At 64.1% G+C, this 14,401-nt stretch overlaps 3 protein-coding genes across 3 annotated transcripts; 1 reads left to right on the top strand and 2 right to left on the bottom strand.

Annotated features, from left to right (window-relative positions):
- Positions 1-1,132: 1,132 nt before the first annotated feature.
- Positions 1,133-2,322, bottom strand: NDUFAF3 (NADH:ubiquinone oxidoreductase complex assembly factor 3). The gene is made up of 5 exons (XM_062500525.1): positions 2,247-2,322; positions 1,935-2,127; positions 1,780-1,846; positions 1,528-1,628; positions 1,133-1,401 (listed from the first exon to the last, which is right to left on the bottom strand). The coding sequence occupies exons 1-5, from the start codon at positions 2,303-2,305 to the stop codon at positions 1,237-1,239; spliced, it is 585 nt and encodes a 194-aa protein (XP_062356509.1). The 5' UTR covers positions 2,306-2,322; the 3' UTR covers positions 1,133-1,236.
- A 3,493-nt stretch (positions 2,323-5,815) lies between these two features.
- On the top strand, positions 5,816-10,225 carry DALRD3 (DALR anticodon binding domain containing 3). The gene is made up of 13 exons (XM_062500741.1): positions 5,816-5,991; positions 6,115-6,404; positions 6,489-6,760; positions 6,979-7,037; positions 7,135-7,257; positions 7,382-7,452; positions 7,553-7,611; positions 7,895-7,977; positions 8,078-8,201; positions 8,289-8,347; positions 8,455-8,568; positions 8,773-8,841; positions 9,057-10,225. The coding sequence occupies exons 1-13, from the start codon at positions 5,821-5,823 to the stop codon at positions 9,174-9,176; spliced, it is 1,614 nt and encodes a 537-aa protein (XP_062356725.1). The 5' UTR covers positions 5,816-5,820; the 3' UTR covers positions 9,177-10,225.
- Positions 10,226-10,229: 4 nt separating this feature from the next.
- Positions 10,230-14,318, bottom strand: WDR6 (WD repeat domain 6). The gene is made up of 6 exons (XM_062500990.1): positions 14,252-14,318; positions 11,765-14,183; positions 11,389-11,484; positions 11,104-11,220; positions 10,798-10,916; positions 10,230-10,716 (listed from the first exon to the last, which is right to left on the bottom strand). The coding sequence occupies exons 1-6, from the start codon at positions 14,316-14,318 to the stop codon at positions 10,241-10,243; spliced, it is 3,294 nt and encodes a 1,097-aa protein (XP_062356974.1). The 3' UTR covers positions 10,230-10,240.
- Between the last annotated feature and the right edge of the window lie 83 nt (positions 14,319-14,401).

Genomic DNA, 14,401 nt, shown 5'->3' with positions numbered 1-14,401 from the left:
GGAGCTGCCAAACCCAGCTGTGGCAGCAGCCAGGATGCTGCAGGCCCCCATTCCTGGTCCAGCTGCTGTGTTCCCCTAAACTTCTTGCAGTTGCCACACCTGGCCCAGTGGCTGCACCCCCTTGGACTATTCAGTGTGCAGTACCTGCCCAGGCTCCAACAGAGCAATTGTTTGCTGGAAGGTGGGCAATGCACTGTGAGGGGCACGAGTTTATAAAGGAGCTGGTCTGCATTTCTGCAGTCCTGAGCAGTGCAAACTTCCCTGGCTTGGCAGATTTACCTGCACTTGCAATGCCAAGAGGAAAACCTGTACCAGCTGTACATGTCCCACATGTCACTCCTGCTGAAGTCTGTGTTTACAGTGGTTTGGGGATGTCAAATCTGATTTATACACTAAAACCAGAGCCTTGACTACAATTCCAGTGTTGGTGTCACATACTCATCAAGACACTTGCTAAGCAAAGCCACCCTAACCTTGCAGCTACATCCCTTGCCTTTGCCTGCCAAGGTGGCAGAGTCCAGGGCATGAGGCTTCCATTAGGTACATGTACTCTCTTCCCCAGGGGTGACATTGCCAACCATGAACCAACCAGTGGTGGGACAGGACAGGGACCCTTTCCATGTGCCCTGCTGGAGCTAAGCCTTCAATGAGAGAGGGGGTGCAGCACCCTTGGACCAACACTGCCCAAGGGACATTGGTGCTGGGGTGATACAAAGCCCCACAGGAGAGCCCAAGCCAGGCCAGCACCAGCTGGGACACACTAGTTGCTGGTGCTGCCTGTGCTCAGGAAGCTGCTCACACATGGCATCCTACTACCACACATGCTGCCCAGTGCCCAAGGTGAGCATATGCCCCATCAATTTGTTGCCGCCTCAATGCGCTGTGCATTAACTACCATGCAATTACCTGTACTTCCCATTTACATATATTTTTGTCGTGAAGCTCCAGCTGTGCCTGGGGGTGTACAGCTCACCCCACCAGCCTTTACCCTCCCCTCAGGTGAGATTTCTTGCTGCCAAGGTGTGGGGCATGACCTCGGCAGGGCTGTGGGAGCAGCGCTGCCAGCAAAGCCTTGTACGGTGTCCCACAGTCCCCGGCCCAGACTGGGCAGGGAGGTCAAGAAGCGACGGACTGCAGGGAAGAGCTAAGCCCATGTATTTCATAGCCCTCCTGTGTGCAGAGCCATCACACAGCCGGCAGCTCCACAGTTCACTATGGAGCGTTTCTCAGCCAGGATCAGTGACACTTGGGGGCTTCAGGCAGGCAAGGGGAAGAACCACTCAGCCCATGGGCCTTGGCAGGCAGTGCCTGCACCCCATAGGTGCCCCGTGGAGGGATGAGCCCAGCAGCCACCAGGCGCCTTTCATTCATTAGGAAGTTGAAGGTTGCACATGCATTCGCCTGGGAATAGAAAAGGGAGCGAGTGAAGCTCCGGCCCTCAGAAAGGAGAGTCGACCCCTCCCCACAAGGTACATGACCCCCTCCCTCCCTTTAAGTGGGGTGCTGCCTGTGCTCACCCTTCCTTACCGTGTCCTGCACCTCCACAGCAATCCCGCACTCCCGCATCTGCTTCAGTGTGGCTGGGTGGAGCCGCTCCACTCGGTCCCCTGTGCCCAGTACCAGGATCTCTGCAACCAGGCCACAACAAGGGTGGGCAGGGCAGCATTCGAGATGCGTTGGCCCAGACCTACCCTTCCTACAGGGACCAATGGCTCCCGCACAGCCATCCCGATGGGAGCCCGAAGGGAGAGCAGCCCGCGCCCCTCCTGCCCCGCGTACCTATCTGGGGCTCCAGCAGCCGGAACAGCGACAGACTCTCGAGCGAGATGTCCCGGTGGGAACCAACCTGCGGGGACACGGCGGGCATTGAGGGGGGGGCTGTCCCCGGTGCGCGGTGGGGACCGGCAGGCCCCGCCCCGCCGCCAGGCACTCACGTTCCACTGGAGGATGCTGCGGGGCAAGACGGCGCAGGGCCCCACCACCACAACTCCGCTGATGGTGAAGCCGCGGGTGCTGTAGCCCTCGATGAACATAATGTTGGGGGACTCCGGCTCCAGCACCATCACCCGCGTCCGCTGATATATCTCATCATCCGCCGGCGTGAGCCGGTGACCCCGGCACGGCGCTCTGCGGGGAGAGCGAGCAGCTAGGACATGTGGGACCCACGGACACACCCCGGAGACCCTGCGGCCTCCTACAGGCACCTCCCCCGGTCGCAGGGCAGCCGCGGTGTCCGCTGCCGGTACCTGCCCGCCGCCCGCCCCGCGGCCGGCACGAGCCGCCGCAGCGCCGCCACCGCCGCCATGGCCGCGACACCGCCGGAACCGCCGAGCGGCCCCGCCCCCGCCGCTACCGCCCCCCGGCGGCCGGGGCCGGGACAGCGCCACCGGGGGAGCGGGGTCGGACCGGGGCTCCCGGGGAGCCCTCGGGGTTCCCCCGCCCGCGGATCTTGAGGGGCGGGAGGGCCGCGACACTCACACACCCGCTGCCCCCGGGCCCGGGCGCACCCCGACCTGCAGAGCCCAGGTGGGCGCCTGAGCGAAAGCGAAAGCGGCCGGCGGCGGGGCGGGACCGGCACGGCGGGAGCAGGGTGCGGGGTGTCCCGCTGGAGCCTCCCCGACCCGCCGCCGGGAGGGGCTGCGGACCGGCCCGGGCTGCTGTGCCGAAGGCTGCGGGGCCGGAGGTGAGAGGGGAGCGGGCGGCTCCCCGGGCGGGAGGGAGCGGGCCCGGGTCTTGGCTGCGCTCCTGGCCCGGCCCCGCCGGTGCCCCGGGGCTGCCCCAGGCTCGGCACGGCGCCCCGGTTCCCCGTGTTCCCCACTGCGGGTGGGTGTTGCCAGTCGGGGCTGAACGCCCCGAGCCTCCGGGACCTCCCGCTGCACCCTCCTCCTGCCGCGCTCGGCGAGGCCGGTGGCACTGCGGGCTCAGAGGTGCCTTGGGACAGGGGACCCACGGCCCTCACCTGTGTCACCCACCCGGGGCCAGCCGTAGCCTGACACTGCGGGGGCCACCGGGAAGCTTTCCGGCAGTGGCTGCTGAGCATTTCCCGCCAACCTGCCGTGCCGGAGGCGTGAGGAATTCCCGCAGCCGGCAGCCTTGGCCGGCGCAGGGTCCCAGGGATTCCCGGGCGACACCGCGGGAGTTCCGCATGGGGCCGGTGGGGCTCCCCACGCGGTTGGAATTCCCCCCGTGGCGGTGCCCGAAGGCTCCTCGCCGGGGTCTGGAGGCGCTGGCAGCGGCGGGGCCGGACCGAGCAGTGCCGCCTGTGGGCGCAGGTGCCGGGCAGGTGCCCTCCCTCGGGGACGGCTTCTGTTTCCGGGCCCCGTCGGGGGCTGATGGGCTGGCACCAGTTGCTCCAGCCCCACCGGGGCTTTGTTTGGAGCCGTTTCCTTTTGGTTCGGTCGTGCCGCACTCCCCTTGGCAGCCGGCCCGCGGCGCGGGGGGAGCCGACAGCACAAGCCCGGCACCCCCGATCACAACGGCCCGGCAGTAGCTTCCACGCACCTCCTCCGCCCCGGTCCCTGCCGGTAAGTCGCCGTCTCCCCCTCTTGGCGCACCGACTGCCCCAGGGTCGGGGTGGCACGGCCGTGGTGCCCGTGCCCATCCCTCCGCGGCGCCAGCGCGGGCAACGGAATCCCAAAAGCAGCTGTCCCCGCTGTGCCCAGCTGCCCTGGGGTTTCGTTACTCGCGCTCCCGCCACTGCCTCGCCCCAACGCCCCCCACCCCTGCCCACCACCCTGTGCTGGGCAAGAGCCACGTGTCCCACTCCAGCCCTTCCTGGGGCTGGGGCAGCGCCTGGGGCCACACTGGAAGAAGAGTGGTGTCGGGATGGGGGATCACCAGCCCAGCCTCGTGGCTCAGCCCCTGCACCGGCTGGGGACTCTTCTGTTTCTTGTGCTCCCAACAGGTAAAAATAGCAGCTGGCTTCCTCGGAGAGTGTGGGGAGCACGACTGCATGGCCACAGGGTGGATGTGGTCCCCTGCACCACGGTGGTGCAGGCTATGTGATACAGCCAAACTTCCTGCCCATGCTGGCTCTCCCTGTCCCTCACAGCACCCCAGTGCCTGCAGGGGTGGGCAGGATCCAACCCCTGGAGAGAGATGGCTTTGGAATGACACGATCACTCCCGCTGAGCAGGCAGCCAGAGAGCCATCGGGGATGTCGTGTCTTTCCAAAGCTCTTTCGGCACCTCCGAGAGCCCTCCCCAGGCCACTGCCCTGCCAGGGCCCACGTGGGCGGCCTGCGGGACGCTCTGGGGATGTGGATGAATCCAGCCTGGACCCACCTCGAGTGGTGACACAGGTCCAGCAAGTCCCCCTGGCTGGGCAGGGGTCCTGGGCAGCTCCTGCCCTGCGGACAGTCAGCAGTTGGTCTGGTGTGAGCAGCGATTCTCAGATCACCTCTTGGCTGTGGGTGGTGCAGGGAGCACCCTACCATGGCATGGCTGGGGGACACGTTCTCACTTCTGCCCTGGGGCTGCAGATTTTCACTGGCTGTGGGCTGCAGCCCTGGGGCTCCAGACCTGCCTGAGGAGCCCCAAAACGAGTTGTTGCATTCCTGGAAGAGCCCATGCAGCAGGATCTGCCCTCGCCCTGCTCCCCCCTCCCCCCCCCCCCCCCCACCTCTTTTCCCCCATGCACACAAGCCCTGGAGGAACCGGTTTGGGCCCTGCGGGCAGAGCTCCTTCCTCCCCCCTCCCTTCCTCCACGGGGAGGGCAGGAAGGGCATGGTATTGAGGGAGGTCCCTAGCTCCGTACTGTGGTGGGTTTTGGTGCTTCCTGCTCCCTGTCAATCAGGCTTGGTGCCATGGGGCTGGGGGTGTGCTGGGTCTTTGCCCTGTCCCTAGTTCAACAGACTGGCACACTTGTTGGGGAGCTGGCCAGCAGTGTGAGCTCTCTGTCAGATCTGTGCTCCAAGCATTGCTGTGGAGCAGCTCAGCTCTGCAGATGTAATCAAGACCATGATGGCATGATCTAATCGCTTCCACTTCCTTCTTCCTGGGGTTGATAAGCAGGACATGCTCACGTGCTGGACAGGCAAGCAGCCCACTGGGGCATGCCTGGAGAACATCGCAGGGTGTGCACCCACAGCTGCTCATTGCTTTGCCATGCAGAGCCCATGCCGGGAACACGTGGGTGCTGCTGGTGTTCCTCAGCCATCGTGTCACAGCCCAGTCAAGCCCGGGGGCTCATGGTGGACAGGTTGGACTGGCCAGCCAGGGTCTGCCAGTGACACCATGGGGTCTGCCTCCCACACTCCAGCCCATCCAAAACTCCCTTCTCACCAGAGTTCAGTGCTGGACCTGCTCCCAGGGCCCCTCATTGTGCGCAGTAGCCCAGGGACCAGTGGGCTGTGCTCTGGGCTAGGCCATGCCCACAGCTGCACTGCATTCCCTGCCCTCGACAACCCGTTTCTGCCCAGGCCTCTCTGACCCCGGCATGGCCTCTGGCTCCTGCTCCCATTGGGTTCCTGAGGGTTTTAGATCTGAGCTTCCCCTACGCACCTCAGGGTGGCACCATGGCCCTGCTGGGGTGAGGCTGAGCGGGACTGAGACCCTCAGTCTCATTCAGCGTGCCCAGCTGCAGCCCCATGGTCCTGAGCTGACACACTCATAATGGCGGCGCCCACTGCCCGCCACACCCATCATGGTGGCTCCGCGCCCGTTTCCTCCCCAAGATGGCCGCCCTGCCCGGGCAACATGCCCGCGACCAAGATGGCCGCCCAAGAGCGCCGCGCGCGACATGGCGACTGTCTGCGGGCATGGGTATGGCGAGTGGGACGTCATTTCCGGTCGCGGTGGTGGAAGCGGCGGCTGGGCTCCCATGGACGTGGATGGGGGCCGCCCGGGGGTGGCGGCGACGTTGCGGGCGCTGAACGGGGCCCTGGGGCGCCCCGCCGCGCTCTGGGTGAAGGAGAGCGGCGCCCGCAACCTGCGCCACCGGGATTTCCTGGCACCGCGGGCCGCGCTGAACGCCGCCTTTCCCGGCGGGCAGGTAGGCTATGGCGGCGTGGGCACGCCTCGGTCGGGAGAGGGAATTTGCGGGAACTGTTTGATGGTGGCGGGGTGGAGCTGCCCTGTGCACGTGCAGCACGAACCCCTCGTCCTCCGCCCGCAGGTGCCTCCCGAGGCCGTATCGGCGGTGTCGTCGCTGCGGGGCCCAGCAGTGCTGCCGCTGCGGGTTTGCCAGCAGACGCCGGCTGGGCTGGCGGTGCAGGTGCGGCGTCCTGAGGCCTTCCAGCGCCTGTTGAGGCCTCTGCCCGACCCGGCTTCCCCGGCGGCGGGGGCGCGGACGGGCTGCGTGGTGCTGCACTGCCCGGCCCTGCGGAGCCCCGCTGCCTTGCGGCCCCGCCACCTCCGCTCCGTCCTGGTGGCTGACCACCTGGCTCAGCTGCTGCGCGCCCAAGGGTGAGTGCCTCCGTCCCGTCCTGCTCCCGGCTTATCGCCATAGAGCCCGTCGCTCACCAGTGCCTGCCTCGCCCTCTCTCGCAGGGTCAGCGTCCGCCTGGTCCCTGCCCTCAGCGAGGAGAGGAGCTGGGACGTCCTGCGGCAGCTCCGCGTCTACTGGCCCTCGGGCTCCGGTGGCTCGTCCCTCACTGATGCCGTCTCAGCCTTGAAGGCAGCGCTGGGCCGGTGCCCCTATGCTGCAGCCTACGAGCAGGGGCCGGGCACAGCCGAGGGTGTCATCTCTAAGGTGCACCTGAAGAGCTTCGTGGAGCAGCAGAGCTTGTTGGGCTATGACCCCAATCTAGATGTGCTTCTTGGTAAGCCTCACGTGTACAACATCCCAGGTGTGGCAGTGGGGGTAGAATGGGTGCAGGGAGGCCTGTTTCCTTTCAGTTGTTTTTTAACAAAAATAAGGTGGGGGGGGTGGGCACAAATGGCTTTCCCCTCTTGTTCCCCTTTAGTCTGGTTTGAGCCAGGGGCAGACCTGATGGTGTGGAGAACCCTGTGTCCCACTGTGTGTCCCTCCATCTTTCAGTGACAGAGGGGACACTGTGGTCCTTGGCTGAGCTGCAGGAAGCTGTTCTGCAGTGTCCAGTGAGTGACCCCACGGCACCACCCGTCTCTCGCTTTCCAAGTGTCCTTCCCTTTTGCCAGGTAATAGGATTGACCTCCCTGTTGTGCTCTGCTACAGGCCAAAGGCCAGAGCAGTTGCTGCAGCATCGTGCATGTGGTGAACTGTGAGGAGGAATTCCAGCTGCAGCAGCTGGATGTGCTCTGGAGGATTTTGGATCCAGGAGCCCACACAGCTTTACAGGTGAGCAAGAGCAACCTCTGACCCTCCTCAGTGTGGCCCCCAGCATCCATCCTTGGCTCATGACTAGGTTTTGAACAGGGCTGGATTTCACTCAGTTCCCAGCCTCAGCCTCTCTGTCTTTCAGAAATACCTTGTCTGTGGGCCAGTGAAGGTGACCAACCCTTCATCACCCATTGGGGCAGACCAGTACTTCCAGTAAGTTGGTGTGCAAGGCACCTGCTGCTTTCTCTCCTGCTAAGGCTCCCTGTGTGCCAGCTCAGCCCACAGTGAGTGACTCTGTCTGTGTTTCTCCCAGGCTCCGAAAGCACCAGATGTATGAAGCCTCTGTGATAAAGTATGGGGAGCTTGCGCATGGTGAGCTTACTCTGGGACTTCATGCATGGATGCTGCTCCATCCCATCCTCATTGCTCCCATGAGTCCACAGCCAGGGGGCTGCACCCCTGCAGGGTGCTCCTCCCCTTGCTTTGGGAAGGCATCTAAATATCCAGGGCACTGGCACAGAGCAACTCTTTCCAGTTGAAGCCAGGGCCAACAGTGTGGTGGTCCTCAGCTACTGCCTGGTCTTGGCAGGGGTGTCCTGCCTTGGTACATGGTAGTGGAGCTATCTGTGCATGATGGCACCTACATTCTTCACAGATGAGGCCTGGACAGAGGTGATTGATACTCTAACAGTAGCTGCCATCAGGTTTGAGTTGCTGAGCACTGCTCACCGGAGCCAGGTAGGACAGCAGCTTGCATGGAGCCAGGGCTGGCAGGTTGTGGGAACAGTGGAGTGAAATGTGCTGAGCAACCTGGACTGTGACTTCTCCCTGCCCTCAGATTACACTGGACCTGGAGAACAACAGCATCTCCACGAAGGGAACAAAGAGCGGTGCCTTTGTGATGTACAACTGTGCCCGACTGGCCACACTCTTCAACACCTTCCAGCGGGCTGTGGAGCAGGGTGAGCACCAGCCCCATCACCCTCCTCGACAGCCACTCTCAGAGCCACAGGGGCTTCTTTGGGCACAGCAGTCTCCCTGCTTTCCAGGCACATATCCACCTCTGCCACCAGTGTCTGAACTGAACTTCTCCTGCCTCCGAGAAGAGGTGAGTACTAAGAGGAGGAATGGGGGGGATCTGTGCACCCTTGGCTCTGGTGATGGATGCTACTGGCCCTGGAAGATCTGACACTGAGAAATGTAATCCCTTCACAGGGTGAATGGCTCCTGCTCTTCAACTGTCTCCTGCCCTTCCCTGAAGTCCTGCAGCAGGCAGCACAGCTGCCCCCACCCTCCAAGGGGATCCGGATCACTGCCAACACAGAGACAGTAAGTGCCATGTGTTACAGCATCCATGGATGCTGCTCCAGCAGTCCCAGCCCAGGGCAAAGCTCCGTGCTAGCAGGTGTTGCCCATCCAGTGTTGACAGATTGCAATGCCCCGGGGGGGGGCAGTTCCTGCTGTGCTTGGGGTGGGTGAGGGCCGAAGACCAGCCAAAATTCACTGTGCCATGAGAATGTCTCTTCCTTGCAGGTGTGCAAGTTCCTGATCCAGCTCAGCATGGATTTTAGCTCCTACTACAACCGGGTGCACATCCTGGGGGTGAGTTAGAGTGTCCCAGGCTGCAGCCTTGTGGCCCTGCAGTCCTTTTGGGGCTGCACTGCGTTTGGGGGGGTAGCCATGTGGGGAATGGTGCCAGCAGTGTGATGGCCCCCTGTCCCATCCTCCAGGGGTGCACAGGCAGCAATACCATCAGGGCCAGCCTGGTGAGAGGCAGTTTGGCCACCAGCCCCTAGCTGCTGCCTTTCTCTCTGCAGGAGCCATTCCCTCATCTCTTTGACCAGATGTTTGCGCGCCTCCAGCTGCTGGGAGCAGTGAAGGAAGTGTTCCACAGTGCACTGGCAACCCTGCACCTCCCTGCTCTCAGCCAGATCTGAGCCAGCCCTGAAGAGCTGTACTATGGTGTGACAGTCACCTATGCACCACCTGTTGTGGGGGGAGAACAGGGGACATGCTGCTGGCAGGGCGAGTGGTAAGCAGGGCCCAATTCAGGATCATGCAGGCACTTCCCCTGGCCCGTGGTGTTTGGGGATTGGTCTGTGTCCAGTGTGGGACATAGATGCCCCTCCCTATCCACACCAGCAGAAGGGAAAAGGGTTCCTGTGGCACCCTAGAAGCTGGGCTGGAAGTACTGGGGAGGTGGCACCAGGGACCAGTCACAAAGCCAGACAGACGCCAACTTCACTTCCCTCGAAACTTTATTGAAGGGTGCTCCATGATGGCAGGGAGCTCCTGAGGCTCCGAGCCAGGCCCCAGTATTGGGGTCCAATACACTTATTGCTGGACAAACCCTCTCTGTGTCTGACCTCAAGGTAGTTTGTCCTTCCTTTGGTCTGACTATCCTGGGTCCTGCTGCTGTGCAGGAACAACCCAATTGGCTTAAGGGGGGGGGTGGCATTTGTGGGCAGCCCAGCCACCCCTCTTGCCACAGAATGCTGCTGTGGAGAATCAGCATCCCTGTGCATTTCAGCATCATCCTCAGCACTGCAGGGTCAGGACTGTCAAACAGGGCCCTGTCCCAGGACACACACACACAAGGCTGCAGCCCATCATGTGTCACACCAGTGCCTGACCCTTCCTGGCCTCCTCCTTTTCTCAAGCTCCCCAGGCCAGGCCATGTCCTCAGTGCCCTCCCAAGCACGGTTCCCCTCTGCGCCCAAGACTGGAAAGCCGACATGGGTCCTTCACACCTTGGAGAGGAAGAGCTGCTCTTCAGCAATGGGGACCAACAGTCCCACTTTTTTACTGCATGGGGAAGCCCCAGGCTTGTCCAGGAGGGATCACATCTACCTTCTTCCCAGAGACCACTAGCCTTGATCACTACAACCATGGTATGTGCCTAAAGGAGTCAAGTAGGCCTGTCCACTCAGGACAGGACAGATCCAGTGTGCAGGCAGGGACCTGGATGTGTCACACACCTGCCCCATTACTGGGGAGCCTCTTATGAAGGAGGTTTGGAGGAGGCTGTGCCACACAGCATCTCCAGGCCCTGCCCGCAGAGCACACAGTAGTACCGTAGCTCACCCCCCGCCTCCACCACCTCCCAGCAGTCCAGCTCAGCTAGGTCAGGCACATGGAAGAAGGTGGTGCTGAGGGGCACCAGCTTGTCTGGGCACCGGTTCCACAGTGTCAGGCGCTGGTCCACTGAGGCAGAGAGCAGCAGGCCTGGCTGCAGCACCCGGATCCCTGTCACATGGGCAGCATGGGCACAGGGCCTGGACATCCGCTCCAGGACCTGCAGGCACGTCCCTGTTGTGGCTTCACCCCTGCCCAGGGCCACCTCCAGCAGGCAGACATGGATGGAGCCATCATCGCTGCCGCTGGCCACCAGGTACCGTCCCTCGGGTGTCTCACGGATGTGAAGGCTGTTCACACCGCAGCTGTGGGCCATGATGGTGACCAGCGGAGCATCCAGAGCTGAGTAAACAGGCTCAGTCAGGAGAGCAATGCTCACCTTGGTCACAAGGAGCAGATGAGCTGCTGGGCAGCAGCACTCACCCAAGGGCTGCATGTCTCCCTCTGCTTCGTGCAGGGCATCCGCCGCATCCATGATGGGGCCGGTGATGTCCCAGAAGGCAATGCTGCCATCAGTGGCTGCACTGCACAGGAGGTGCCTCCTAGAACGGGGTGTTGGGGAAGTCTCTGGCTGCAGCCCTGAGCATCCCCACTGAGGTCCATGGAAGTGGCAGAACAGCCCCCAGGGATTAAATTCTCCCTTCCCTCTGCCTGCTGAGCTGCCATCCCTTGGAAGACAGACATTTCTCCCCAGAGCCCATTGGCTGCAGCCCAGCATTCAGGGCTCACCTTTCCCCTCCTGCCCATGTGTGCAGGAACGCCTCCACCTTCAGCACACAGCGCTGGTGGTGAAATGACTCTGCCACCAGCACCAACTTCTGAGCAGCCTCCAGCAGCCCAAAGATCCTGTAATGGAGCAGAGGGCAGTTGGCTGTGGGAGAGTTGGAGCTTCTGGCTCCACTGCCCCATTTCCCACCATGTGCTGTCTTATGGCCACAGCTCAGAGAGGCCACATCCCATCTCCTGCCACCACCAGCTCCATTCTCCCTCTCAGGCCCCATGACAGCTCCTCACCGGACTGATCCATCACTGCAGGCAGCAGCCAAGAACTTCCAGGGTGTTTGCAGCTGCTTGGTGCTGGTCCCAGGCACAACTGAAAGGGACATGTACCTGCAGCAAAGACACAACATTCACTAACACCTCTGTGGCCCCATGCAGGTGGGTAGCCCAGGACAGCACCCCTGTGCCTTCCCCTAACCAAAAGCCCCTTGAGGGGGCACAGGGAACTATATACCAGGAATCACACATGAAGAAATGCTGGCCCTGTCTGCTTCAGCTGAACCTGCAGCTGCACAGAGAAGGTATTCCAGTGGAGGCCTTTTCAGTTCCCAACACCCTCCCACACTGTTGATCACTACTAACTCTGCCTTGGGCAGTCCCTGAGCATCACCTCGTCTCTGGGTCCATCTTGACAAGCTTGTGCCTGTTCTTCTTCTTCTCCCAGTGCTTATCCAGCCGGTGGGAGGCCACATGGATGACCTGGCAGGCCACAGCATGCTCAGATGCTGCATCCCCATTGCACAGCAGCCGGTAGCACTCAATCTGTGCACGGCCGCCTGCAGAGAAGAGCAGGGCAGACAAGCCCTCATCACCAAAGCTCTTATCTCCAGGTCCCATGGCAAATGCCAATGTCCTCACGCTGGAAATGTGGTCACTGAGGCGGACAAGGGGCACAGCTGCCCGAGAGTTCTCACTGAGCACTAGGACACAGGCTGTGGTGTCCTCACTGCCGGTGACAAACACGTTAACGGGGGTGGCATGGCCAGGCACATCCACAGCCCCCAGGCGCCGCACGCAGGTGATCTCCCGCCCATGCAGGGATGGCAGCAGGACCTGCTGCTCGCAGGGCTCGGCCTCACAGTGATACAGCATCACATCCCCAGACTTGATAAAGGCAAACACCTTGGCCAAGGGGCTGCTGCAGTAGCTCCAGGAGCGGTGCCCACCCCCACAGGGGATGCAGTGGATATTCTCACCAGTCCTGCTGCTCCACACCACAAAGTTGTCAGCATGAAAGCCCAGAACAAGCAGGTCCCCATCCGATGTGAAGTGCAGTTCCTCAATCCACTGAAGCCCTTTGCAGGGCCTGTGCTTCTGCAGGAGCTCCAGCTGCTGGTCCCACAGGCGGAGCTGGCGGTAGACACCATCCCGGCCGGTGCTGTAAATGTAACCCCCGTGGATAGTCACTGAGGTAACTCCTGTTTTCCCATGGAGTCCAAAGAGCACTGACAGTGGGGATTCAAGAGGAAGAATCCCTTTGTGCAACAAGCAAGAGGGTTCCAACTCATTGCTGGAGTCCTCAACAGCTGGGTCAGTACTACCATTAACTATGCTGGTGCTTTCTGCAGACCACCCCGAGGAGCTGCTGCAAGGGAAGAGGAGGAGGGAGCCCCGGCGGTCTCCGCAGACCAGGAGCCCTTCCTGGGGCAGGAAGGCGGCACAGGTGTGCCAGCGCTGCTTGCAGGGGGGCAGCAGGTACCGACCCATGAGCTGCACCCAGGGTGCCTGCCCGGGGCGGTGGGTGACGTCCAGCCAGAGCATCTCCCCGTCGGGCCCGGAGGCCAGAAGGGCAGCAGCGGTGTCGGGGGACAGCCCGGGACGGGGGGCCCAGCTCAACCCGTGCACAGCCCCCTCGAACAGCCTGAGCTCGGCGGCAGCCCCGGGGCGGCTCAAGGCGAAAAGGAGGAGGCGCCCGTCGCCCCCGGCCACGGCGCAGAGGATCTCGTCCCGTCCATGCAGCGGGGTGGCCGCCAGCACGGCGCGGGGCCCGCTGGCGGTGGGGTGCAGCACCGGCGCCCAGCGCCCCTGAGCCACCTCGAATATCGCTAGCCCGCCCGCCTCGCCCAGCGCCAGCACCCGCCGCGGCCCCACCAGCAGCACGGCCCGCGGCCGCTCCGGGGCTCCCAGCGCCACAGCCGCGGGGACCGCCTCCGCGGCCGCCCGCCGGGGCTGCCAGAGCCGGACGCCGCCGTCGTCGCCTCCCGTGGCCAGGCGGCCGCCGGCGGGGCGCAGGGCCAGGGCGCGCAGGGCCCCGCGGTGCCCGCGCCGCGCCCGCCGCACGCCGCCGCCACCGCCCCACTCCAGGCAGGCGCCGTCCTCCCCGGCGCTGACCGGGAGCGGCCCCCGCAGCACCACGGCGGCCACTCGCGCCCCGTGCCCGTAGCACACCAGCAGGCAGGTGCCGGCCCCGTCCCCGCCGCCCAACTCACCCACGGCCCAGACCCGCACGCTGCGGTCTTCGGAGGCGGAGGCGAGCAGCCCCCGCGACGCCGCGTAGCAGAGCGCCAGCACCGCGCCCCGGTGTCCGCGGAGCTGACGCCGAGGGGCCTTCGCCGCCGCCGCCCTCCACACTACCACGGCCCCCATCGCCGTGCCGGCCGCCAGCGCCAGCCGCTCCCACCTCACCCCCGCCAGCACGGCGCAGCGCAGCGCCCCGGCCCCGCCGCAGCTCACCTGCCGCAGCCAGCGCCCACCGCCCCGCCACTCGTAGAGCGCCACGGTCCCACCGCCCAACGCCAGCGCCAGCCGGCTGCCCGCCGCCCACCGCACCTCCCACACCCGCGCCCCGAGCGGGCGCGCGGTGCCGCCGCCACACACCGCCAGCCGCGGCCCGCCGCCCGCTCGGCCGCGCCGCACCGCCAGCACTGCCAGCCAGCGCCCACCGAAGACCGCTACTCGCGCCGCCGGCTCGGGCCCCGGCTCGGCCCGCAGGCCCTGCACGCTGGCCTCATTCAGCACGCTCCGCCGGCCCGCCGCCGCCGCTGACCCGCTGCCACTCAGCCGAAACGCCACCACCTCCGGGCCTGTACCTGCGGGACATCGCGTCAGCCACCGCCGCTGGTCCCGCCGCCCGCCCCGTCCCGGTCCCAGCGCTCACCCGCCAGCAGCACATCCCCCGCGAACTCCAGCGCTGTCACCGGCGCCACCAGCGCTACCGACTCCATCTTAGCTGCACCGACCCCGCCACCGCTCCCCCCCAGCGCTCATTGGCCGAGTCCTACGTGCCATCGCCCCGCCCCCTGCTATT

Source organism: Cinclus cinclus, chromosome 12 (genome assembly GCF_963662255.1).
Source record: "Cinclus cinclus chromosome 12, bCinCin1.1, whole genome shotgun sequence".
Classification (NCBI taxonomy): domain Eukaryota; kingdom Metazoa; phylum Chordata; class Aves; order Passeriformes; family Cinclidae; genus Cinclus; species Cinclus cinclus.
Note: the sequence above shows the minus strand (reverse complement) of the source record. Positions and strands in the feature narration are given on the sequence as shown.